Source organism: Alternaria incomplexa, assembly GCF_024043165.1.
Source record: "Alternaria incomplexa strain BMP 0042 chromosome Unknown scaffold_17, whole genome shotgun sequence".
NCBI classification, from domain to species: Eukaryota; Fungi; Ascomycota; class Dothideomycetes; order Pleosporales; family Pleosporaceae; genus Alternaria; species Alternaria incomplexa.
In genome coordinates this window covers 495,767-522,037 of record NW_026249866.1, presented here as the reverse complement: position 1 = coordinate 522,037, position 26,271 = coordinate 495,767, and the positions used below count along the sequence as shown (strand labels likewise).

Genomic DNA, 26,271 nt, shown 5'->3' with positions numbered 1-26,271 from the left:
CCCCCGCCCGCTGCATCATGTCGGCTCCGAGGATCTCGTTCGCTGGTTCAAGTTAAACTAGTCCAGTTTGACTATTAGCGCCACCAGCTGATGTGTGCACAACATGTGCATGAGGTGTTGGTGTGAGGGGGCGGTTCTTGATATAAAGCTTCCCTAGACGTTGTCGCTTCCTTGTTTTCTCATTCAATCACCTCATCTCACAACCATTAAAATCAGAGTCTTGCCACAATCTTCGTCAACTTTGGAGACGCACAGGTCTTCGTCCGAGCAACATCTAGAACTTTGTGTATCTAAGCATATCTCTTCGGACCAATCACGGCATACGTGTTTGTGAGCAAGCAGCGAAAAGAGGCGTAACAGGACGAACGGGGATTATATAAACAAAGCGCCGGACCGACTTCAACTTTGAGTATCAACATCGACGTCGAAATCACAGCTTGCAAGAAAGAGAAGAAGAGCGGCACCATCCCATCTCCAGAACACTCCATCATGTCGACCACACACCTCACAATCCACGACCTCCTCCGCATAACATATACCTACGAAATGCGCGCCCTCGAAGCACAATCACACATGCAACCTCGACCGCGCTCGGATTCAGCTTGCTCGGTAGGTCTCCTCAAGTTCATGAACGAGGGACGCAGAATAGCGAGGACTAACAACACACAGATGCCAGAAACGTGTGCCCATCTCTCACCACCCACTCCCTCCAGCCCAGAACACGCCATCCTCGAAACCGACTTCACAGAAAAGTACTGTCGCAAAAGCCGTCGGGCTTGAACCGCCCCCCTGTCCTACTGTACTGTTGTCCTGATTAGAAGACAATTCGACATGTGATGACGGAGAAGACGCCACCAGCACTACGACCACGCTATCAGACCGCCAGAACGCCAGAATGTTTTCCCCGAAAAACTTAATCACTACGGAACCACACCAACTCCCTCATTTCGACCCCAATGACGAAGAGCGCATCATCGCTTTCAGTCCGCACATGGCGCTTCGCAATGTAGTGGACTTGGTTTGCGCGTCCCGGCGCGCATGGGGCATGCATGTGCATGATGGGTGTGTGAATCGGTCCGACTGCGGGAGTGATCATTGGCCGCGGGAGAGGGGAGCTGACGTCGCGTGGGGAAGGCGAGGAGATGAGGGATATAGGGTTTTTCGCGCATGCGCTTCAAGCGCTGGAGTCGTATGATGCGCGGTGGATGTAGCAAGGGGTGATTCAAGACTTGGGATTTGTTGAGTAGTAGTATTTTGGGTTATTAGAGGCGATGCAATATACCCCTTCTTTCTTCACGTAATTGACATGTCTTGAAGCTTGATTTAGCATGACTTTGTGGTGTTCCGTGTGATCTTTGCGATTGTCTACGAATACTAAGTACGTTGCTGCGCTTTTCTACAACCACTTACCCAGATATGACTTGCCCCCGGAGACGGCAGCTCATCTATGGTGCTCGCATGTATCGTGTCATCGAACAAGCCGCTTTTCTAGAGGGAGGTGCATTTGTTTTACGCCGCGCATCTAGCCCCCAGACTTGATAATATATCCATAACCTACAACACCAGATGTACAGAGGTCTTTTCGAGCCATATCGAAGCTCGTCTTAAGCCTGAAAAGCTTGCCTCTTGCACCAAAGCTCGCAAATACTATATCGCTTCTCTCCGCCTTCTAGTGGAGGCTTTGTCAGATGTTGATGATGGCAATCGGGATAACAGGAGCTCTTGCGCGCCGCGGGAGTGCCCATGAACTTAATGAGCGGCTTTTGCAGTGAACGCAGTATGCTGTCGCATTCCTACGCGCAGTGCATCGCAGACAAGTCTCCTCTGCTTCTCACGATATTGTAGCAGCTGCGCCAGCTTGCTGCATAATAGTAAGAGTAGCGGACGCGTTGTTGGCAGTGCGCGATACCGTAAGATGAGCTGTAAAAGCCCATCACAACAGCGCAAACTCTTTCGCAGATGCCCAGGAAGCTCGCTATGCTTATGAGCAAAGTATGAGAAATGAGATGTGCGTCTGAAGTCCGAGAAAGCTCTTCTAGTTGCTAGAGATAGCTGTGTGAAGGTTGTAGCGGTGTACTAAAGCGAGAGCGTTGTAACGGAGCTCGCAAAAAAGGGCAAAAAGAGACAAATCAGCAACAAATACACCTATAATCAGCGTGAACTCTCGACCCACCATACACTTCTAAGTCAGAAGTACTGGCAAAAAGAGGTTGGAGCACATAGGACAATATACTATGCGGAGGAATAAAAAAAAACAAATGGCAAAAAGAAATAACAAGGACGTACCTGATGCCCAACTCCAATACCCAGCCGATCCCATGGGGGATCGACTCACCGCACGTTGTCGAATTGCCGAACCTCAAGGAAACACAGGACGTACCTTAACCAGATCCTAGACCGCTGAGCCAGTTCGTTTTGTATACCGAGAACGGTCGCCCGGTGTGATTTGATGGAAGATAGAGGGTTTAATTGATATATATACCCCAAGGACCTCAGACTGGGTGGGTCCAATGGCATTTTGGATTCTGGGGCGGCAACGTGGGCGATTCGCTAAGGCGGGGCGACGACAGGGTTGCAGGGGACCTCTAGGCGACGAGGAGCACCAGGTCTGCATTGTACCGCTTCATCTGATGTTCGACTTTGTTGGGGTGGCTGCTCTGCCGCTTGAGACTCTTCTCCGCGACCACAAGCTTGACTCCCTCCCATCTCCTTGACTAGATCACCCTGCGCCAACGTTGAGCTGAATTGGACCTCGATTCCACGAGAGTTCTATCCCAATGGCCCTCAGTGCAGCTTGTTGTGGTGTTGCATCTCATATGGCTCGGTGGTGAGCCTTAGCGCAAGTTTGGCTTGATACTGCCTCTCCTCAACGGCAGCAACACCACCACCACGCCACCTTTGCGCACTCGAGCGATATACTATTGCTCGGGGGAGATTTAGCATCCAGCTCCTGCAAATAGAAGCAGCATTGCAGATGTTCAATCTGCCTCTCTTGCGGACCTCCGGGGCGGCGGCAGCGCCGGGCAGCATCCAGCAAGACACCCATCAAGCCGGCAACCACCTCGAGCAACCTGCATGATGTAGAGCAGGCAAGCGGAAATGGTACTCAACACCCTCGTCGCAGCAGAGGTATCGCTCATACAGCCTGCGCCCATCGTAGACATCTGGCGCAACGGCAAGTTTTCAACACCACTCGGTACGACATACAATGGTCAAGCGCTCAGCTCGCGAGCCTTCGCTGACTCTTGCAAGCCTTCAGGGAACTATTGGATAGCCTGCAATGCTCCCTGCTCGCGACGGCGGCGGTGACCCCTCGAACGAGATCCCCGCGATCATAAGTATCTCTCGTCACCTGGCGGCCTCGTTCGCACCTCTCGGACACGACGACTGCAATACACATGCTCCAACCAGGGGTGTGGGACAGTATTGCCAAAAGACAGAGCAAATGCACATGACCATCCGTGCGAAGAGCTCTTTTCTCAAGGCTGCCGGAAGGCCGCATTCGCCACATTGCACTCCGCGGGAGTCTCCAAATGGAGCAAGGGGCGTACAACGCCGTTCTAGCGGTGATTGGGGGCAGACAAGGGCAGAGACTGAGGAGGACAAGGGACATTCACACCCACTCCAGGTAAGGCAGGAGAGACTGTTACCTTTGGACCTCGGAGCGCCTTCGGAATGGCCTGCACTCAACTCGTATTCCCAGGGTGGAGGACTTTGATGAAGACGTAGGCTTACGAAGACTGACAGTGTTGTGACAGCAGATGCTCGACATGCACGGCCTGACCCCTGGCCCTTCCTCGAAGACTTGAGAAAAGTCGGGCGCTCCTTCCGCACAATGCGCGCTCCAGCCGTACGCTACCACAACTCGAACGAATTGAGAAGCCACGAAGCAGGACACCGTACGACCGATCTCGTAAACCACCTTCAAGGCATCTGCGGCGACGCGCCAATGGCCGTTGTAGCAGATGGCTATGGGGCTATCGCAGCGACACAGTAGGAGTCTGCATCGCTCACACGCTGGGGGAGGGCAAGACCGAGACGCCAAGGACCGAGGAAACATACAACCATCAAGAAAGCATCATCGTATGACCGGAGGTATAAAGTCGCTGCGAACGCTGGAGCTGGGAGACTGATATGCTGGCATCATTTTTGGGCCAGGAAAAGAAACGATCGAAGGACATCTCCAGGCGTCGAGGAACAAGGATTTGAAGACCAGAAGGGCAACGGTACAAGTGAGTGGTAAAATGTATGAGCGGAGGCATCGAGTCCCCTGACCGCTAACCATGGGTAGGGAACTTCCTGTTGCGCCTCTTACCCACTTCGCGGAGCAACCTTCTCTTACCTGAACAACGGCGCTCGACGCAAACGCAAGCGAACTGGAACTCTTCAATAAAAAGGATGAGATGTCCTGGCGACAAGGGCAAAGTACTGGTAACCTACACGAGGTACTATTACCTTACCTCGGCCTTTCGAATCCGCGAAGTCTGGCATGATGACTGGCTCGAGTACTGAGTGTCTTCCCTCGACGCTTGGTCCGAGCCGTCTTAGTTGTCTGATGGTATACCAACTGCATCGCAGCAACGGATCAACAGATTGAAGAAGACATACATGTCTTTTGATACATCTGCTGAACATGCGTGAGCGTCAAGACAGGTTCATGAACCGCATGTGTAGAACCCTCACGTTCACCATGGCAGTGTCTCGAGCTGCTCTGGTCCATGCTGTGGGTGTCGGGCCACAGTGCGCCCCAAATCTGCTACGGCAAAGCGTGAGACGAGGGCCACAGCACATCACTGCCGACATGTCTTTGTCAAGCCGTCTGGCGCAAAGAGTTGAAGTGAGGTCTCAGCTAGTCCATTCTCGCAACCGGCGACTTAAGGGTAATGATGACATTCTGACGCTCGATAACGGACTTCCCAGACAGTAGACGCCATTGTCGAGGCTCTACAATGAAGTAGTCAAGTCGAAACGGTGTGCACACGAGCGCTCCGCTTCTTGACCATGCTCGCTGTCGAATGAGGGTATTCAATCCCCAACTGAAAGTCTAGGTTGCGGCCGGCAACGACTCCGGTCCATACTTCTTTTTGTGCCAAAGAATTGGTCATAAAACGTTTGTGGTCCCATGTCGCATCGGAGTTGAATTCATGGCGTTGTGGTCTTGGTCTGTGTTGCAACGGTATTCCGGCATCGCAGACTCTCCTGGCCACAACGAACGCCGGTCAGGACGGGATTGAAATAGGATTCGCGCGACCAAGTTGGAGTTCAACCTGAACCGACCTGATTAATCGAAACACGGCAACCATCTCTGAGACTCGCTACCATGTGGTCTATCAGCTCCAACACTCAGTCCTGTCTAGGAGTGCTGCGAAGCATTGATTCTTCATTCTTTCCTTGACAACGATGCGGAGATGCATATCCAGGTCTTCAGTTGGTCTTTTTGTCGACAGCAAGCTTGATGACGCCTTCCAATGATGACAAGGTCGTCCGTAGGAGACGTCGGCGAAATGAGTTGTCGATGTTTGCCACGCGGTCAGCGCTGACCATGGTACAGCGACCGCCACCGTAGCCTTGCCACAGGAGGAAGATGGCGGTGTATATCCATATACAAAGGAGCCGAAAGTTTGCCAAGTTGTGAAGGTATAGGCCGGGTCGATACACGCCAGCAGTGTGTCCAGCTGCCGAACTTCCTGTCGCTATCGGAATGCACGAATGCCACAAGCATGAGGGCCTTGACGCGTCCTTCCGCTTGACTTATCGAACGCATGCGCTCTCCGATAGGGTCCGCGAAAGTTGTGACCCTTCAGGCGCGCAACATGCCAGAACTCGCCTCCAGGTTTCTTTGTTCAGCCGTGTTGTCAATTTTCGACATCGGCTACATGGCATATGCTAGTCGCCGGCAATCGCTCCGTTCGAGCCTCCGATCATCGTCGTATTGCGCTGCAGCAACCGCCGATTCTCGTCGCTTATTGTCGTCAGCCTAAAGAAGGTAGCAGTCGTGACACCAGCTTGAGCGATGGCGAAACTCGGAGGGAGCATTATCTGCTCTTTGACCACTCTGGAGCCAGAGTATGCGTCGTTCCTCGCAACATCCTCGCGTTTCCCATTTTGCCGCTGGTGCATAGCGCACTGCTCTTGTTGGCGTTTCTCTCAACTTTCCGTCGGCGAACTCGCCGGCGCGGGATCCAGTTTTGTGAGAGAGGCAGAACGCCAGCCTCCACCTTTGTTCGATCAGTACGACATGGTGTTCAGGCATCGTGACGGAATGGGATCGAGCGGCGTAGAGTGGCCGCGGGGTGGAGCTCTTGCGGATGGGCGAAGCGTCGGTATCGTTTCGTAGAATCGAATGTCTTCACAAACGTCGGTGTGACCAGAGGCGTTGCGGTTCATACAGCGACCAGCGTAAAAGAGGGGCAGTCGGCGCCGCAATTCAGTTGTGAGGTTGCTGCCGGTCAGTTTATCGGCGGTCGCAACGCAGTATCAAGCCCCGGAGCCTATCGAAGATTCTTTAGGCGTGGCGTGGTATGTACGTCGCGATCTTGTCCGTGGCTTCGGAGGTGCCCGGCGAAGTAGTGCGGGCTCTGCTTCTCCCGAGTGAAGGATGCATGCTGTGTGAGCTTGCAGTAACTTCCAGCCGTAAGCGCGTATCCATATAAGTGTCGGCATGGCAGAGGGGTGCAAAGCGGTCGCGATCTGAGGCTGCGGTTGACTGTCGCGGAGCTCCGCCTGAGCTCTCGATGCTGGAGGCTGATCCGCGAGAGTATCAGAGGCGCACGAGTGCTGCAGATACCTGGATACGCCGGCGCATCCTGTACAGCTGCTCGGACCGTCGGCTTGGTGTTTTTGAAGCCCATCGCATCGTCTGTGGTGTGAGTCGTTCTGCATTAGAAGCTCCTCCGTGCCCCTTCGGAGAGCATCGCGGAGCTCCCTGGCAGCGACTGCGGTAGGTGCTGCACCATATACGACCGGAAGTATCTATCACGAGAGGGGCGGCTCTTTCGGAGAGGCTTGCGAATTATGCGGTCGTTGTACGTTTCGTTGACGGGGGATGGTGGCGGTAAGTAGGGTGGGGATGAATTTGTGCGGTCTGCCGCGACTAGGACGGCCACTTCATGGCAGCCAAGACACTCCCAAATGCTTTCGCGACGCTGGACGTCATCGCCTTGGCCTACTCTCCGTCACGCAGGAGTATGGAGAAGGAGCCGAAAATGAACGGGGTCTATCAGTCGATGAGATCCTATCTGCCTGAGAAAGGGTCGTGGCAGCAAGACGCAGACTGCGCAGTCGAAAAGCTGCGTATGCCTAAGGCGAAACTGCTAAGGAGGTGGGTATCGTCGACAGCAGGACAAATGATTTCCGAGTATCTTTGGGTGTGGTGGCAGAGGGTTCGGCGCCTCAAGCTGGGCCGCCACAAGGAGGGAGTAGCGTTGGCGAGCACCCCCGCCATCCACTTCGAGCTTGGAAGCCTCCCCACGCAAGCGTGTACGACAGCCCCAAGACACGCAGAACCACATGTGCGAACATGCGGCGTTCATGTTATGCAAAACTGGAAAGGTAGGAGCTACTTTCAATACGAGACACACTACAACGTCCGCAGCAGACGCGTGCTGTATTAGCTTGATAAGAGAGACATGATCGGTATCACACACATTCAGTTAACGATGGAAGCGAATCAGATTTGGGCATTGGAATCGTTATTCATTTCCATGTTATTCGTCCTGGTCAGGTTCGGCAAACAGAGCTACCTGAAATTCTGCTCTGCCAATAGGGTTATGTGCCTCCAATCGTCCATCCAACGCCAGGCTTGCAAGGCAATCAATGGCCAGTATCGTACAAAGGAAATGGGCAGTATCGGAAAGCCAGTCCATTATGAAGACTAGGCTAACTCGATCCACAATCGCCGGGGAACAGCCACAGGAGAACCCTCCTCTGCTATCTCAGATTGTGTCCTCCGAAGGCAACACCATGATCTTGCCTGTGCTAACCGCATAGTATACGTGGTCTTGGCTATTTCGACGCTCATGGCTTCGCATACTGCTGGGTCCATTCCTGGGCTGTCTGGATGGCTTGTGCCTGGTTCTCCTTCCATGCCTGCGCAACGTCGTTCGCGAGAGGGTCGTCAGGGTTGGGCGCGCCCAAGAGAGCCTGGATCGAGAGGAGGATGGTGCGGATCTGGAGCGCGGGCGACCAGTTGCCTAAACACGTTAGCCAGGTCGTCCCTTTGCAAGGTCGGGTTCCACCTACTCTTGAGGACGTCGAGGCAGATGCGCCCTAGACGGTCGATGTTGGGGTGGTAGATCTTGGTAAGGAAGCGAACCTTGGGCGGCGTCATGGGGTAGTCATCAGGGAGGAACAGTTCGAGCTTGAATACGCCTCCTAGGAGACTTGTAAGCCACGACTCGAAGATTACTGCATGTGCAAACATACCCTCATAAGGAGATTGGCTGGGGCCGTCGATCGTGACATCAAAGTACCGGAGATTGTCGTCGTGAGGTGTCGCGCTGATGCCTTGCACACTGTACAGGTAACTGCATTAGTAAATCTACGGAGATTCTTATAGCGGACATGCTCACGGCTCGTTGACCAGGCGCTCGGTTTCCTTGATGATTCGCTTGGGCAGCGACATGATTGAAGGCGGGGCAGGACTCGTCAGCGGCAGAGGAGGGGTGATCGCGAAAGATATGCTTCACGAGTACGGAGTGCGACAGTCGTTGAAGCCTAGTTGGAGGAGGTAAGTTTATTCCTCCAGGTAAGAGAAGAAGATGCCGCGCCTTCGCAGTAAGAGCCACTGCGCTAAACCTCCCGGGCTGGATGTTTGACCTTGCGTAATCGGTCGGGCATGCCACCGACGTTGCCGAACGAGGCCTAGCCCAACAGCCGGCATCTCCATCGCTGGGGAGGCGCGCCAAGGGGCCAGGGCTATCACCAACATCAACACTTTCACCCTCGTCCATCGCGGCCAGGTTTGCCAACGCCCAAGATGGCGGCCACAGGGGGTGGGCCATCGTCAGCATTCAAGTCGCCAACGTTTGAGAAGGATGTGCAGATCGTGGTAGACGATGATATTGGCGCCGCAAGTATAAGCCCTGCAGGACGCGACGTGGTACTCGCTAGCAAGAATGGCCTGCGCATTATAGATCTGGATGACTTATGGTCTCTACCACTCGTCATCCCAAACCAGTCTTCATGGGATGTTGCAGATGTACAATGGTCTCCGTTCGCGGCACGCGCCGAATGGATCGCGTCGACGCGAAATCAGCTTGCGCTTGTATACAATCTCTCCATGCCTTACAACAACAACAAAGCGCCCATCGAATATACCCTGCGCGCACATGACCGAGCTATAACAGACATCAACTTCTCCGCGCATCATCCAGACCTCTTGGCAACTTGTGGTGTTGACAGCTTCGTCTTCGTCCACGATCTTCGCAGCCAAAAGGCGCCACTGAAGCTTGCCGATTATACCGCAGGAGCCACCCAAGTGAAATGGAACCGCCAAAACGACAAGATTATCGCAAGTGCTCACGACAAATACCTTCACATCTGGGATACTCGTCATGGAGCCAACCCTCTTTCTACCATTACTGCGCACACGACCAAGATTTACGGCATTGACTGGAACCGCAACGATGCGAATAAGATCATGACCTGCTCACTCGACGCGACTATCAAACTTTGGAACAACGTAGGTTTGAAAGACAATATAACCGTTCCTCGCCGCGTTATTCGCACTGATTACCCTGTGTGGCGAGCGCGACATACGCCCTTTCCACATGGCATTCTCGCCATGCCACAACGTGGCAACTCCTCTCTCTGGCTATACAAACACGTTGATGGTAGCGATCCTTCGACCTTTACCAACAATCATGCTACAGAATTCCCCGAGCACGGCGAGCATGGCCCTGCCCAAGTTCGTGAATTCCTCTGGCGCACGCGTGGCTCTACCGATGACGGATTCGACAACCGGGACTTTCAGTTGGTTTCTTATGGTACTGACAGGCGACTCATACTTCACCGTCTTTCTACAGAAGATTTGGAAGCGTGGGTCGGTCACCGTAAAGGCGAGCCACTTGTCGAACAGCCCAGCAGGACGCGAAAAGGTGCAACGTATGTTTCATATCGCGATGGACCTATTCCTACTACCACTAGTACAACCACTCAGGACGAATTCGGCCCACCTCGCAGACAACGCAAAGGCAACCTTTCCACTCTCCTCCAGAACTACTCACTGAAAGAGGACGCTTACGCTCCGCGCTACCATGACCGAATGCATCCTCGGATTCAACATGAGACAATTCCGCGAGAAACCATGACGGCTCGCCCGATTCGGCGACATGATCCACGTGTAGTCAATCACATGAAGTGGATTAATGGCATCAAATTCGGGAGCGACGGTCACAACGATATCAATGACCTCCAAGCTCCCCCCAACCATCACGACCGTAATAAGAAGCAGCCATTTCAGGAGCAGAACGACCTTGGTGCAGAGATTGCTTTGGTAGGCCACAAGTACAAGAAGCTTGCTTTTGAAGAAATCGATATTCCCCGGCGACGCATCAAGGTCTCCTTCAGCGGTCCATGGGGTGATTGGGATGCAGTCACAAACGAACCCAGATTAGTGTTTCTTCGCTTCACAATCAACTTCCCAGTTTCCTACCCGAGGGCAATCAAAAGGGAAGAGTCGGGCTCCGTTCTTAGCAGGATATCGAGTCCTTTGCATATTGAGTTTGAGAGGACGACAGCGGCGATTAGCAAAGAAACCCAAGATGAACTAACGAACAACATGCACCGCATTGCGGAAACCTGCGCAGACCAACAGCGAGAGGGCCTGGAAGCAGTCCTATCGTATGCGTTGGGTGAACGAGCTTTGGACGACAGCCTAGATCTAGCCGAAGATGACGACGCGCTCGCAGACCTTGGACCACTGCCTGGCGAGAGCTCTAGTGAGGATGAAGACCAGGAGGGCGAGTTCACTGATGACGTCATGCAGTCATCCCATACTAACGCCAACATACCTCTGCCGGTTCAGTGTACTGCACGATTCTCGGTAGATGGATCCCTTGTAGTCGCAAGGATACCCGTAGCAAAATCTATGCCTGGCGCAGATACCTTCAGATTCCAGATTACCAGGAATCTTAGACAGGGTGTTTCGAAGAATGACATCTTCGACTCGTTCGGCCGCTTCACAAATCGTCATCCGGGAGCCTCCGATGGCGCGTCGTCGCCATCCTCCTCCGTTGGATCATGGGAAACATCCTCCACCCTATCTTCATCGTCCGACTCCCACCATGCAGGAAATTCGCATATAGGCAACTTCCAGCCACCGCTTGCTTGGCAAAAATCGGCATCCCGCTTCCAATCGCGAAACTCTATACCCTCCTCCACTGGTGGAGGAAAACAGACGACTAAACCTAAGTCGACGGTGTCAATACTATTTTCTGCCACAGAGGATCTGGTACCCAGTAAACGTGAACTCGCGGAGGAATACAGGATCTTTGGACCTGGACCAGTGATATGCGAGCACAATTCCGAAGTAGCTCGGAAGTACGGCTTCGATGATCTCGCGGATATTTGGATTCTTTGCAAACTGATTTTGAGTAATGAGGTACCCTTGGAAATACTACCTCAAAAGTACCGGAGGGACCAGGTCCTTGTGCTCGCCCGAAGAGCTCTTGTGAGAATCAAACGCAAGGACAGTGGGTTGGACTTACAATTCGACGAGGCAGATACCGTGGCCAATCCTAAGCTCAAAGCTCGCGTAAAATGGGGACATCACATTGTCGTCACGTGGTTGATACCATCGCTTTTCGACCACTTCGAACGCCTAGCAGATACCCAGATGCTTGCTATGCTGTCGTGTATCTTTGCAGAACCTGCTGCTCGCGAAGGTGTCACTTCAGCTATGGCCAAGATGCGACAATCCCAGCTGCCTATGTCCATGGAAGCACCAGCGTTTTCATTAGACTACTTCCCTTCAGTGGATGCTGCGTGGAGCTTGTTCCAGCCCACGATTTCTGTTCCATCTACGCCATCGCAATCGCGTTTTGCAACGCCGGCCAACGAGTTTGCTTGGCAAAGACTGGCCAAGAATTTCGATACGTACGGCAGCCATGGAAGCTCAAATGGCCCGTGGGGCAGCGACCATGTCAGCTCCGATCCTGTTACGCCATACTCTACTGGTAACACGCCTCCCGCCTTGTCCAGGGCGTCTACAATGAGGAGTGCGCAGACGGCTAATCACACACCGTACGGAACATCGCCAGAGCAAAGTCACACGGCGCATAAAAAAAGCTCCACTGCAAATTTCGCAAGTGCTGTTGCTGCATTGTCGCGTCCTTTTGCGAACGCAATGTCCTCTTCGCCTCCAGTAAGGTCACGCATGGACGATCTCTCAACTTCAGCACCCACCAGTGGTGTTACTTGGGGCACAACCACATTCTATGGAAGCGACTCCCATGATCAGAACAATCTCTCAACCTCACGCTCAAAGCACGGCAAGCGAGCAAGCTTCGGGCAGTCAGAGCAAGTCAATGTCAACTACATAGAGGATTCGGATTCTGACTACGAGAGAGTCGAGGATGACGGTGGCGACAGACTGGCGAACTCAAAAGAAAGTGGCGCATTTGACAAACCTAAAGATGGTGTCAGTAACAGAGGGGGCATCAAGGTCACGCTCAAGAACCAAGATCAGTTCGATGATGAGGCATGTTTCAGTAGGCCACTACTAGACACAAGTAAAGACTGGTTACATCGGGCTTGGCGCGAGCAGTATGCTGAGATGCTGAGCCGCTGGGGTTTGGTCAGCATACGGGCCGAAGTACTAAAGTTCAACGGCCTTGTGTCATACTTCCCAGCTGAACCTCCTCGTACCGGCCTCAAACATGGCTCAGTATCGCTCGCACTAAAGACATCCGCCGACGAAAGCGGCGATGAAAAGACATCAAGACATCTATCTCGAGCTTCATCAACACTGGTTCCTCCAACACCCACCACATCGCAGATGAAGCGCACACCGGGCGCATCACCTTTCCACTTCTCCTTCAACCCCGAAGCAATGGAGTTCCAACCTGGAACGATATCTGGCAATATATCAGCAGAAGGTCTACCGTCTTTCAACACACTCATTCCAACAGAGCAGTATCTCCAGCTTTCAATACCCGTCCCAACCCCAACGAAGGAGCTAGACGAGAGTGTTGCCGGCCTCGACACGTCGCCCGGCCAGAACCGACTACAGCCTCCACCCAGCAGAGCGAGCCGACCCAGCCTTTCACGGGGCACATCAACCGTATCAGCCGGTTCGTCATGGCGTGACGGACGCTCGCGCACCAACCTCACCACTACATCCTCCAAGCCCATCAAAATAGAGCCCGTGTACAGTTGCAGTATCTGCTGGATCCGCGTCTCAGGCCTGTTCCACCTCTGCCCCTCATGCGGACACGTCGCGCACATGGACTGCATGGACGACGAGATTGGCATGGAAGACGGTGAATGCGTAGTCGGCTGCGGATGCGGCTGCGGCCTCGAAAACGACGATGAGCGAAGCAGAATGGAAGCCTACATTGAAGGTGTACGCGCGGCGAACGCTGCTGGTATCGCATGGGAAGAGGGCAGCGAGTGGTTACCCAGCGGCACTACAACGCCTGCTCTGTATGCTGAAAGCGCCTATGGTGACTTCATGACGGGCGGTGCGAGTAAAATGGCGGGTATGAATGGTGGCGAGGAGAAGAGGAAGGAGAGGTTGGGTGGGCGCAGTAATGTGGTTAGTCCTACGCCGGCTAAGAAGAAGAAAGGGAAGAAGAAGGTGAGGGCTTCGGGGTTGAGCTACTATTGACTGTAGGACTACGAGAGGAGATACCCTTTTCATTTCTTTTCCGTTAGTATCCGGCATTCTAGGCATCATGGCTATTCTGGCGTTTGTGTATTGCGCGGCTGTCCATTGACGGCCCATGTACAATCTGGTAATGTAATTCTAGCTGCATTCTGCTCAACTGACCTTGTGCGACCGTACTCTACCCCGCGCCCCTCTGGTACCCTCCACCTTCACTTCTCCCCCGCTTACACATTCGGTTCTCCTCTGGGACACCACGCGCTCAAATTTTCTTCTTCGGAGGATACTACTTAGATATCTTTTTTATCACTTACCACGCCGTAAACATCCTCAAGCTTTTCATGGGTTTCTTCGACAACGCTTGGAAGGCCTTGGACGGCTTTGGACAGGAAGCTGGAAAGCACGTGGGTCACGTCGCGCAGGAGACCTGGAAACACCTCGACGCTTTCGGTCAAGACGTTGGACCAAAGATCGGCCCTGCTCTCGGAGAAACCTGGAAACACATGGACGCCTTCGGTCAAGAGACTGGAAAGCACGTCGGTCACGTCACGCACGAGACCTGGAAACACCTCGACGCTTTCGGACAAGACGTAGGACCAAAGGTCGGCCCTGCTCTGGAGGAAGCCTGGAAGCATGCGGATGCTTTTGGTCAAGAGGCTGGAAAGCATGTTGGCATCGCGGCAGAACACACCAAGCAATGGATTGAGGAGCATCCGGGAGAGACCGCTGGTATGATCGCCTGTGTCGTCGCTGCTCCTCTCGGTATCGGGGTTGCGCACGGCGTCCTACGTATGGTGGGTTTCACGGCCAAGGGAATTGCTGTTGGTACGTGACAATCTCTTTGTCTTTTATGTCACGCACCCGACTGACAGAATTATAGGATCTGCCGCTGCTGCAGCTCAATCTGATATCGGAAACGTTGCAGCTGGAAGCGCTTTTGCGGTTCTCCAAAGCGCAGCAGCGGGCGGCAGTGGTGCTATACTCGTCAACGGCGTCGCCGCGGGCACAGTCACCGCGGTTGCTATCGCTGCTACGGCTCCTGGACTCATCAAAGCTATACAGGAAGGCAAGAACGAAGTCACTGTCGATGGTATCACGTACGAGATCGAGGACAAAGGAGAGGTAGAGTCCTCGCCACCAGATCAGTAGAGTGGCTGTGGGCTCAGATGGTGATTGAAGAGTGTGAAGATGCTTGGGCACTACATGTCGCTTGAGACTCACACCGCATGTTTCTTTCTTGTGAAGGACGACGTAGAAATACGCAAAAGCTTAGCCTCCTACTGTCTTGTGTCTTCTGTGCGCAGTGCAACCGAAAGAGGCCGGCTCCAAGTAGGTCTGGTCTAGACTCCCTGACGTAGAGTTCCCAAAGCGAGTACATTCCTACTGCGTGCTCCACGGGATCTCCCACGGCTTTGCGTCGCTCCCGAAACAAGGCTGAGCCGTTCGTGGAGCGGTTCACGGCCGGCTGCAAGGGTTCCGAATGCGGATAGCGTCGATGAATGGGCCTGCACCACGATCCCAGCCAACGGCTAATACCAACTGTCAGCCGTCGCACAATATACTGGACTCGAGTAGCTACCGGCGCATATCACTGAGCACAAAGCCTTGATGAAGAAAATTCGCGATTGCGCAGAGTCAAGAAAGATGCTGCAACCGGACCCCACGCGTGATTCGCGAACCCGATAGGTAAGGCGCTAATGACTAGCCGTGCATCTCCCCAGCTTCTTCTCCACTTTAGATACTGCTGCCTTCCTGCTTATCTACCAAACCTCCGGTGATTCTTCTCGCTTCTGCGTAGCTAGTCAATTGTTGTTTTGCATATGATATCTCGGGCCGCCGACAAGTTCGCCCAGCGACCGAACGCTCGCACCTTCCGCGGCAGATGGCTGAGGCTATCACTGTTTCGTCATCCTCATCTGTGCTGAGATCATCCGACACTGCTCCGATCGACGTCAAGCCCGCTAAGCAGGTGTCATCTGCATCATGTTCCGCGAAGAAGAAGGCAACCAAAACTTCCGATACCTCTGGCGTCACCAAGAGGAAGCAGTCCAAGAGCCGTAATGGTATGCTTCCACTTGTCAACTCTTATCGCTCACACGATAAGCGTAACTCGACCTGTTTCCACCTGTGACTATGCTGACCTGTGTATAGGATGCGTTTCCTGCAAGGCGAAGCGCTTGAAATGTGACGAAAGACATCCTTCATGCAAGCAATGCGAGAGACGTGCAATAACCTGCGGCGGTTACGCCAAAGATTACAAATGGAAGCACTACGACGAGTTGAACACTACAAGCAAAGCGCCCATCAATCCACGTCAAGGTTAGTCTTGACACAGCCATACTGATACGCATCTGACAGGCTTAGGCCCGACCCTCCAAACGCCAACAGCTGTGTCTTCGCAATTTCAGGGACAGTACGGTCTTCAGGAGTACCAATGCACCTTCGGGAACCCGCCCCACCCTGGCGTATACTACTCGCCGCAACAACACTCATACCCTTTCATGCATGGTCCGCCCATACAAGCAGCCTTTCCACATCCTCCCTTGGCGCCTATGGAAAACTTGCTCACCGTCCCGGCGACATCGCCATTCATCATCTCTCAGTCAATATCACCAGTGGAGTCATATGCGCCAGGTTCTTTGGAGCCATTTGGCGTAATTGGAGCCGAAAGTACGACTACTGTGCGGGCCAATACGAACACTGACTTAAGCCTTTCGTCAGGCCAATCTCCCCGAATAGTAGACCTCCTACTCCCAGGAACAGATCTAAATGTGCCACCGGAGGAGTACTATTCCTTTGTGTCTCAGCATGAGGCTTTCTATCAGCCCTCTGGTATGACGCCGCCAGCGCCATTGGATGACGATGTCGATGAAGAAGTTGTACGCGATAAAATTGATGAGTCTGCAGCTTGCGTGATGTGGCTACCATCGCCCGCGACACCAAGCTCATCAGGCTCTTCCTCAAATTCTCCCGACTTCAAGATCCCGGCCCAGTTGCAGTTGTCTATGACATCGGCGGAGTCACTCACACGGCGTTATCATAGGGACACGTGCGGTGTACTGTCATTGAAGGACGGGCCTACAGAGAATCCATGGCGGACTCTCATCTGGCCTCTAACGAGGGATTGTCCCGCACTCTATCATGCCATCGCATCGATGACCTCCTTCCATCAGGCAAGAGATATGCCTACTTTGCGCATACAGGGTATAGATCATATGCGGAGCGCCGTACATGCATTGGCTGCTGGACTTCAAAACATGCGTGTCGACGCAGCTATATCGACTACACTTGTTCTGGCCTTTGCCGAATCTTGGGACCAGCATATCAGTACCGGCATCAACCACATCAAAGGAGCTAAGATCTTGGTCAATCAAGCACTCATGAACCATCGTCTCATGCCAAAGCAAGGCGAAGAATGGGCTCGGCTGAAGTTTCTTTGCAACACTTGGATTTACATGGACGTTCTTGCTCGCCTTACTTCTGCTGACGAAGACGACGCATACGATGTCGACAATGTGAGAGAAAGCATATATGCTGCTGGAGACACCGACTCTACTCTTGACCCGTTGATGGGCTGCGCGCACACGCTCTTCCCTATCATTGGCCGGGTCGCCAATCTGGTGAGGAAAGTGCGGAGATCCGATAGCAACGGACCCACCATCATATCGCAAGCAGTGCAATTGAAATCTCAACTCGAGGAATGGACCCCGCCTTCTCACATTGAAGAACCAGAAGATGAGACAACAAGTCCGCAAGATGCTATCAAGACTGCGATTGCTTATCAATACGCAACACTGCTCTATCTTTACCAAGCCGTACCCGAGGTTCCATCCCAGCCACCCAGCGTGCTCGCAAACAAGGTACTGTGCGCCTTGGCCACCGTTCATCCGCGCTCACGTTCAATCATCGTGCATATCTATCCTCTGATGGCCGCTGGCTGTGAGATGACTGACCCAGATGATCGGAAATGGGTCAAAGATCGCTGGTCTCTGATGTCTACCAGAATGAAATTGGGGATCATAGAGCGATGTTTGGAGGTCACAAAAGAAGTCTGGAACCGACGCGACAATCATGCGCTTGAGCGTACAACCATAAATATGGAGCACTTGCGCAGCGACAGCTTCTCATCAGACGCATCCATTATCTGCGAGAACGACGCCTATCCTGATGATTACGACGTCGATCGCGACTTCGGTTCACGAGAAACACCGTACGGGATGCCGATACCGTCTGGTACCACAGACTCCCAGGATTCGGGAGTAACAGTCAAAAGCCGCTTGCATTGGTTGAGTGTCATGAAGGAGTGGGAATGGGAGGTCCTCCTCGGTTGAACCACAACCGGGCCTCCAATCACGTTTCTGCATTCACCAGCCATTCCAGCAGATCTTACATATGTCGTTCTCTCTTCGGAGATTTCATGTTCGCATTCCAAGGTCGCGTTTGCTTCGTAATGCCTGTTTTTGGAGTTGGCGTTGCGAGGTACAGGGAGCGAAACTAGCCATATCGCTCAACAATGTCCAGAATTAGGCTCAAACCGCATTCAATCACGAACCAAAAGGTACACTCGGAGGACTCACATCTTACGCTCCAGCACGGCATTGAGGCACTCAATGCTTCCAGCATATTACCATAATACATATCGACCTTACTTCAATGGAGCTGCATTAGCATCACACTGGGTCGTCCTTTTGGCGATAAGAAGTCAGTCCACCAACTCTCAGATATCAACGATTGTACTTCGTTTCAAAATGGCCCAATTGAGCTCACCGGTCTTGTGCGCTCAAACGATCGCACATGCGTCACCTGGGCGACCAGTATCAACGTGCGCGCACGACATACACTGCGTATTCCCCTCGAGGTGGCTTGCATGTTGATAAACTGTTCGAAATTAAGGCACGTCATTATAGGCTACAGTACTATAGTCATGAATACACGGGCTGTCAGATAGCAGCCACAGACTGTAGTGCCTGCTGTCAGAGCAGCCAACCGCCTTACAGCGCAGACGTGCTACAGAACGCATGACCCATGCTTGGAAGACCGATGATAGAGTTTGCAGACATATCCAATGCAACTAGAGTTGGCTCAGTACGTCGATCATGCGACTTGTCACATCCTACCGCAAGGTCCCGTCTGTGGCTTGCATTCCAAGTCGTCGTCATCCATGTCAGTCCTCCACCCAAGGAAGCTAGTAAGCTGCAGCCGTCCGATACTCAGCGGGCGTCTACATGAGCAACAAAGCTACCGTGATCCCGTGATCATGTTGATCAGGCATGCGCCGCCAGGGTCGAGTATTGGGCCGTTGCGCAAACAAGGTACAGCTCGGCCGATGTAACGTTGGATGCTTTCGGTATTCTCGCCTCGACTGCCGCGACGACCAAGCGCCAGACAGTAGGTATGACGGAAGAGCGGACTGAAGATACCGCATGACACTATCGTAATTCGAGACAGTTTCTCGGAACACACAGATCAGTGGCCTCCGATTGTGTCTCGCCACAAAACAATCCCACATCAAACAAGGGTCTTAGCACCCCAACCAAGCAAGCCAACTCAACCGATCCAGTTACACTACCACCTAAGGCACATGCGTCATGGCCAGGTCATTGATACCATTCAAATAAGGCAAACGAGGCAAATAATCTTCCATGGGTGCAGTACCCGTCGTCAATTCTTACTCTGTTCGGAATACCCTGCAGCATGCACATCATCAGCGTACCTACTCGGCAAAAGAGCCGAATGAGCACAAAGACGGCGGAAACATACATCCTAGCATTAGCCATATATGCAGGTACATTCTGTTTCGGAGTCTCGGAGACCAAAGAAGGACGATGACACAGCAAAGACAGGCGCCTGACAGCCCACTATATGTGCCACGAAACACCAACACCAACAGGCATCAACCTAGTCGACCACGCTATTGTAGTTTTTGAGCGACTCAACAGCGACATAGGCGTTTGTATGTAATGTGCCTGAGGAGCATTATTGGTGGCGTCCAGCACAGAACAAGGATTGACCCAACAGCAGTACATGACGGATCATGTGACTACGCGATACATTGGTGGCGTCTTTCGCCTTACGTGACACCTCGGAGTCATCTTGTTGGGAAGTGAACAGGAGGCGCAGCGGACTGACGTCGAGGGTGTTACTGTGAAGTGTGCTACGGATGTTGCAGCATGGACAAGCGGGGCTTTGATGGAAGCTGCTAGCGTTGAGGGAAGGTAGAGAGAAAAGCACGAATAACGAAGAACTAACAGGTGAAGATTTGGACGAAGAATAGATCTGAAACACTGCGAGAAGTATACAGTGCACTATGTAAATATCGTCTAGTCTGATTACTATATGCCAATCACCGCACCATACCATTAAGCCGTGCCACCTACATCTACACCCCAGCATCAGCATCATCCCCTGCCTTTGCCCTCGCCCTAACCTTCATATTAACCATCATGATAGTCTCAACCCAATCCCTCCCCACATTCTGCTCAACCTCCAGACGCTCCTGCAGCTTCTGGATGCGCTTATCAGACTTGGCCTGGCGACAACGCAGGAAGTGGATCGTCTTATTCTTGTCCTGAAGCTTAGCCCAGATCAAGTTGTCGACGTCTTCTTGAGTCGGGGACTGCACATGGGCAGCTTCCAAGGAGAGCTGGTGTTGCTGCTCTTCGGAATCAGCTAGTTGAGCCTCGTGCGAAGTAGTGGTGTCTTGCGCTTGGGGTAGCTGCTCGACTAGATGGGCTTCACGCGCAGTAGTCTTGTCATGTGATTCTGCCAGTTGCTCGGTTAGAGTCTGGAGCTGCAGTCCAACAGCCTGGATAGTCTCATTGGTAGCTTCAGCGTTGTCGCGAAACCTCTCTTTCAGCTTCAAAAGTTCTCTCTCCTTCGCTGTGAGCGCTTCAGAGGTTTCTTGGAAGAGCAGTTGGTTGAGTTCAGACTGCTGCGTCAACTCTTGGTTGCGATTTTGTAGGCGAGTGTTGATTGCAGCCAGGTTGTCGTTGTCCTCACTCAAGGATGCGAGAGAGGGCGCGAGGGAAGGCGTAGCAGAGCTTGTCGGTGAGCCCATGACGGAGTCGTTGCGACGGAACCGGCTGAAGAAGCCGGCTTGTTGGGGCTTACATGCTATTGAAGCGGACATGATGCTGGGTTCTCGGGTGGGCGTGATAGAAGTCGAGGGATTTCTGCGACGTAAGACGCCGAACAAGTGATACCGAGATGACTACAAAGACTCTGGGATCGAGCCTGTTGCTGCTACTCTGGAAGATGTATGCGGTACTTTGAGGTATAGTTTTATATAGAAGCATGTAGGACATATTGCATTCACAATGTCAAAATCACAAAACCACGAAGACACCACTGTACACACACTAAGAAGACATAATATGCGGCACACCACGCGATGGAATTTGATGCCGGAAGGGAGACATCTATCTAAAAAAAAAACACAAAAAAAAACTCAGAGGGGGAAGAGGAAACAAGACGGGGAATCAGAATAGTACCAAACCACCCAACCCATCTTCAAACATCTTTGAAGATGCCAGACCAGAGTTCCTCTCCAGGCCGAAGCACAACCCTCTTGGCGGGCACAATGTGCGTCTGCACAAAGATCCCGTTCACCTCATCCGCCATTTTCTTGCCAAGGATTTTCAGCAGGGCGCCGTTGGTGGTCTCCAGATCTTCGATCCGGGCGGCCGCAGCCGACTTTTCTTGAACCAGCAGCTCGACAACGTGCCGATACTGCGCTTCGATGCGCTTGAGTTCTTCGGCCGCGCGGCCGGTTGCGAGGGCGGGGTGCTATACAAGTAACTTTGTCAGTGCTGATCTGAAAACGGTAGAGGGGCCGGGAGGTACTCACGTCGCTCACGACGAGGATATCCACCTCTGCGGCGGCGATGTCGGCGTCATGGTGACCTGGGAGGTTGGTCTGGTGCGACATATTAGTATATGTAGTAGTCTCGGTGATGTTTTGCAGATTGTTTGTGAGATGTGGAGAGGATGTAGTCTGCAAAAGAGGTTCTGGCGGCTGAGGAAATAGGAAGATGGGAGGCGGTTGAGCAGTTTATATGCTACGCAGAAGATGGGATGGTGATGGTGAATGAGGAATTAGAAGTCGAGGTGAAAGAGAAATGGGCTGTCGAAGACGGTCAATTCGGGCTATACAGAGCTATTATGCTGTGCTCTCTTGAGCTGTACGTATGCCTATTCGTCTTCACCTACGGCTCTTGTCTTGTTCACTCGTCCTCCTTCCCAGTATGTATTCATGCGCCCTTCTGTACCAGCTCTGTGACTTGTTGTTCGATGGCCTTGTCGTCCAGGCCCTTCAGTGACAGCTTCCGCTCCTTTCCGAAGTCTACCCCAAATTATTAGCATCGTTCTCGTATGTCCGTGGTGAGTGTAACGCACCGAATCGCGCATATACGGTGGGCTGGGTGTTGCTGGCTTCGCGGATCATGATGGGGATGGATGGGTTGGCCTTCTTCATAGCGGGATAGCTTCGCATGAGGAAATTCCTGTCCAGTCGGTCAGCGCGGTTCGCTCTATCCTGGCTGTCCTGTCTATCCTGCTCTTGTGCAATGGCGTGCGCGTTGGGTTGCGCTCCTTCACTCGGTTGTCGCATACCTTGTCGCGGCGCTGTGCTCGCTGGTCTGGCAGAACAGGAACCTCAGCTCCTTGAGGCCGTTTGCGAATGCTTTTGACGCCATGGTAAGGACCGGTACTGGTGTGCGGGGGTATCAATCGGTGTCTGTCGTCACTGGGCCGGCAGCGACATTCAATGTTCGTCAAGCTGCCAGACCCACGCCTTACCGCTTCGGGCCTAAGGCAGTCGGAGCACCCCCATCGATAGTCCCGGATTTATCATCTCATGCTTGAGCCCGACATCGCGACGGCTCTCGCACACGACACTCGCCAAGGCCTCGACCTCACTCTCGACGCCCCAATTCCTGCTCCCACTCGAATCGCCGACCTCGAGAGTCCAGGACACAGCTCGCGATCATGTCGTTCCGCCCCGGCTCCCGCATCTTCAGCTCCTTCCGACCCTTCTTCCAACGCGCAAATGCCCGCCGACATGCTTCCACGGCGGGCGCTGAGCCCGCTGGCTTCCAGAAGTTCTGGAACAGCCCCATCGGTCCCAAGACAGTCCACTTCTGGTACGCTGCCTCGACACCATCTCCATCCTTACCCGCAATGCGCTGCCAGCTCCCCGCACTCTCCGAAGCGCATCCGCATCCGCAGCAGCAAACACCCACCTCCAAAACTCACCACACCCCACCCAAGCCATCACATAAATGCTAACACCCCAACAGGGCCCCAGTAATGAAATGGGGCATGGTCCTCGCCGGCGCCTCCGACTTCTCCCGCCCCGCCGAATCCCTCTCCTTCACCCAGAACTTCGCCCTCATGTGCACAGGCGCCATCTGGACGCGCTGGTGCTTCGTCATCCGCCCCAAGAACGTCGCGCTGGCTGGTGTCAACTTCCTCGTTTTCTGCGTCGGTGCTACACAGGTCGGTCGCATTTACATGTACAACAAGAGTCTGGAGAACACTGAGGGCCAGGCTAAGGGCGAGATGCTGGATGTTAAGCACACTGCTGAGAAGGCTGAGAAGAAGGCTGAGAAGGCTCTGAAGTAAATGTGGGATGGGAGGACATAAGTGCGGGTGGAAGGAGGTGGATTCTTCGGCTGGAAAGCTGGATCTTGAGTGCGGGCTGGTTGGGGAAGGTGATGAGCTGCATGTATATCTACTACTGGATTATGTTGGAGCATACGCACCAGCGTGTCGCTATGACGATTTTCTTTGCTCGAAGTAGCAATCAAATTCCACGATCAAAATCCTTCACGTCAACCTTCGAAAGTCCTGCATGTTCAAATTTTTTTTTGGCTCTACATTACCCCCCTCAGCGAAAGACGCGTCAGGTCAGGAGCATGCTCTCTTATAGAATCGACATCAGTAGTATCTAACGCGTTGTCGAAGTACAGTGTTTCCGACACACCAAATGACAGCAGCGCGCAAAAGTACATGTCCAGCCTAGAGCTGTTATTGCATCCTGTCTCATCTCCTCCACTTGCGCACCTTGTTCTTCAGCCCAGCACCCATATTACGCATGAACGTGTAGCAAGAAAATTCCCGCATGAGATCGCGGAGAGATCTCTCCTCTTCGCAACGCGTGACCTTCCCATCCTCATTGCTGCCATCGACACCGGACCGTTCGGGCTGTAGGAGAGCAACTTCGTCGGCATCGCTGATTTCGAACAGCGCGTCGGGGCTGAAGATGCTGAGTAATTGCATCTCTAGGTCTCGTTCAACATCTCGCTCTTCAGCCGCTCGACATTCCTCGACCACTCCATCTCTCTCCCACCCCTCAAGCGGCAAGAGAGCATGGTGAAGATCAGCGCAGTGTTGCAAAACCACACCGTCATGATCACGCGGCTCGATCACAGGGGATGGGTGTCTGAGAGATCCTCCATGTCTTGGTGGATCGCGTGCCCGTGCTACGAGAATGAAATTGAGACTGAAGGCGTGTTTGACCATGACCATACGAGGTACTCTCTTGATAGCATCGGCGGTCACCACGGACGGACTAGGTGCCACGGGTTCCCTTCGGAAGCGGTTGGTGTGTCTTCGGAATCTGCTTGGAACGTGTATGCGGGATCGTGGGCGATATATGGTGAGGGGTGTCCGTCCAGAATTGCTGACTGCGCTGTGCGAGTCAAGGCTGGCTGGAGGAGCTGCTGGCTGTTGTGTATCGTCTGTCTGGCCTGATTCGGAGTTGTATGGTGCCCCGTCATTGAGTGGACCGACTACACTGTCGTCTCTGGATTCGGTCGCCGAGCTCGAACGACTGCTGAAAGAACCCTCATCAGTCGTGATACTGTTCCTAGGTCTCAGGCTTTCGTCATCTGAATTATCAGATTCATCGCCATCCTCTATATCGCTCAACACGCGTACGAGTCCGCGGCCTAGTCTCAATCAGCCCAGATACGGCACGTCAAAGTTGAGTCAGACTGACCAAGAGGACATGGAGGGGGAGGTTTTGCTGGTACGACTTCTGGTTCACGATTCCAGACAAAGTTGTATTCACAAGTCCTACAAGCCTGAACTGCGTGTCTGGAGAACTGGTATACTGTCGATGCACATCTAGGACATATCCTACGGTCCATGTAGAATCTACCGCAGTCGTGCATATGGCGAGCTCGCCGACCTGCGTTTCCAGGCATGATTGGGATGCCAATTGACGTGTAGTTGTATGCTGTGTGCCTGGGGATAGATAGAGGCACCTGCTGTTGATGTTTTCGCGAAAAAAAAGCAAAATGCGAATACTCAAGTGCTGCCTCTGACGACTGGATGCCGGTGGTGAGGGTGAGATGAAACGACTGCTGCATTACATTAGAACGGTCCAGAATTAGGTCATGCTCTGCATACCTTTGATGATGTTGTCGATGGACCCCGATGCCAACAGATGATAGCGATAATGCTGTAGCGATAGAGGCAATGGCTGATGAGCGGAAAGTTGTGGTGGAAGAGTATAGCAGATGCCACTTTGAAGGTTACAGACCATCAGGATGGCATTTCGCACGTGCTTCGCGCTGTGGGAGTCGCAATGGCGAGTGCTTTCTGTCGCGTCGGCGTGTTGGCATGCATCCAAGGTAATCGCGTTCGAGCAGCGTGCGAAGCCCTCCAGGCACAATCCCACCTTTTACTCAATCATCCACCTCTTTTACATGTGCTCTCTGCCCGATTTCGGTTCGCCATATTCTGGTTCTGCGATGACCCATAGACCCCTAATGAACCACTCACGACTCCAGTAGTTCATGTAGATATCCAAACAAGAGCGGGCTTGTTGAATGATAAATACCGCAAACTTCTTCGGGGTCTTCCTCTTTCTCCTCTCTTTCCACGTTTCCGCGTCAGGTGAATGCCTTGCAACACCCAGCACAGCATTCACCACAGCAGTCTCCACAATTACTACACGCATCGCCCAAGCAACCTGTCATACTCGCAAAACACGCAATGATTGATTCGATGCACCAAGGACCTGCCAGCGTACAATCGATCCGCTGGATACACCGCGTGCAGCAGTCTTTCGGCTCGTCGTGCGCGGGTGTAAACTCCTCTGTCTCTGCGTTCATTGGGGTGTAATTCATCTTGAATGCGGGGAGAGAGTGGCGACTGCTGGATGAGTTTGGTGGTAGAGGGTCGGTGCTGAACGAAGGAGGAAGGAAGGATGATGTAAGAAGAGACCAGGTGAGCTTGTAAGTTAGGGTCGATGATGATGTATTTTGTCGATAGCAGAAACAAAGTAAGATGGTGATAATTGACACGTCGTAGATATATATTCTAACGTGATAAGAGCCTTGGTGAGCGGTGTTGGAAGTTTTTGATTTTCGACCCGCGACGTTCAAACGCGCTTCGCGTGAGGTCAGGCACGCCAGGCCACCCACAGACACACAGGGGCG

The 26,271-nt window shown here is 53.0% G+C and overlaps 9 protein-coding genes across 9 annotated transcripts; 5 read left to right on the top strand and 4 right to left on the bottom strand.

Annotated features, from left to right (window-relative positions):
* Positions 1-489: 489 nt before the first annotated feature.
* On the top strand, positions 490-780 carry J4E90_009821 (uncharacterized protein; the record flags this gene model as incomplete). Its single annotated transcript, XM_051439339.1, has 2 exons — positions 490-609; positions 670-780. 2 exons carry the CDS (start codon positions 490-492, stop codon positions 778-780), a joined length of 231 nt encoding a protein of 76 aa, XP_051286943.1.
* Positions 781-8,016: 7,236 nt separating this feature from the next.
* UBC13 (Ubiquitin-conjugating enzyme 13) lies at positions 8,017-8,623 on the bottom strand (the record flags this gene model as incomplete). The annotated part of the gene is made up of 4 exons (XM_051439338.1): positions 8,017-8,192; positions 8,242-8,381; positions 8,421-8,513; positions 8,571-8,623. 4 exons carry the CDS (start codon positions 8,621-8,623, stop codon positions 8,017-8,019), a joined length of 462 nt encoding a protein of 153 aa, XP_051286942.1.
* A 354-nt stretch (positions 8,624-8,977) lies between these two features.
* Positions 8,978-13,828, top strand: J4E90_009819 (uncharacterized protein; the record flags this gene model as incomplete). Its single annotated transcript, XM_051439337.1, has 1 exon — positions 8,978-13,828. The coding sequence occupies one exon, from the start codon at positions 8,978-8,980 to the stop codon at positions 13,826-13,828; it is 4,851 nt and encodes a 1,616-aa protein (XP_051286941.1).
* A 500-nt stretch (positions 13,829-14,328) lies between these two features.
* J4E90_009818 (uncharacterized protein) lies at positions 14,329-14,974 on the top strand (the record flags this gene model as incomplete). Its single annotated transcript, XM_051439336.1, has 2 exons — positions 14,329-14,650; positions 14,706-14,974. The coding sequence occupies 2 exons, from the start codon at positions 14,329-14,331 to the stop codon at positions 14,972-14,974; spliced, it is 591 nt and encodes a 196-aa protein (XP_051286940.1).
* A 2,108-nt stretch (positions 14,975-17,082) lies between these two features.
* On the top strand, positions 17,083-18,156 carry J4E90_009817 (uncharacterized protein; the record flags this gene model as incomplete). The annotated part of the gene is made up of 1 exon (XM_051439335.1): positions 17,083-18,156. One exon carries the CDS (start codon positions 17,083-17,085, stop codon positions 18,154-18,156), a length of 1,074 nt encoding a protein of 357 aa, XP_051286939.1.
* A 2,048-nt stretch (positions 18,157-20,204) lies between these two features.
* J4E90_009816 (uncharacterized protein) lies at positions 20,205-20,954 on the bottom strand (the record flags this gene model as incomplete). Its single annotated transcript, XM_051439334.1, has 1 exon — positions 20,205-20,954. One exon carries the CDS (start codon positions 20,952-20,954, stop codon positions 20,205-20,207), a length of 750 nt encoding a protein of 249 aa, XP_051286938.1.
* A 380-nt stretch (positions 20,955-21,334) lies between these two features.
* Positions 21,335-21,752, bottom strand: J4E90_009815 (uncharacterized protein; the record flags this gene model as incomplete). Its single annotated transcript, XM_051439333.1, has 2 exons — positions 21,335-21,610; positions 21,672-21,752. The coding sequence occupies 2 exons, from the start codon at positions 21,750-21,752 to the stop codon at positions 21,335-21,337; spliced, it is 357 nt and encodes a 118-aa protein (XP_051286937.1).
* A 322-nt stretch (positions 21,753-22,074) lies between these two features.
* J4E90_009814 (uncharacterized protein) lies at positions 22,075-22,518 on the bottom strand (the record flags this gene model as incomplete). The annotated part of the gene is made up of 3 exons (XM_051439332.1): positions 22,075-22,166; positions 22,220-22,326; positions 22,436-22,518. 3 exons carry the CDS (start codon positions 22,516-22,518, stop codon positions 22,075-22,077), a joined length of 282 nt encoding a protein of 93 aa, XP_051286936.1.
* Positions 22,519-22,810: 292 nt separating this feature from the next.
* On the top strand, positions 22,811-23,446 carry J4E90_009813 (uncharacterized protein; the record flags this gene model as incomplete). The annotated part of the gene is made up of 2 exons (XM_051439331.1): positions 22,811-22,965; positions 23,122-23,446. 2 exons carry the CDS (start codon positions 22,811-22,813, stop codon positions 23,444-23,446), a joined length of 480 nt encoding a protein of 159 aa, XP_051286935.1.
* Between the last annotated feature and the right edge of the window lie 2,825 nt (positions 23,447-26,271).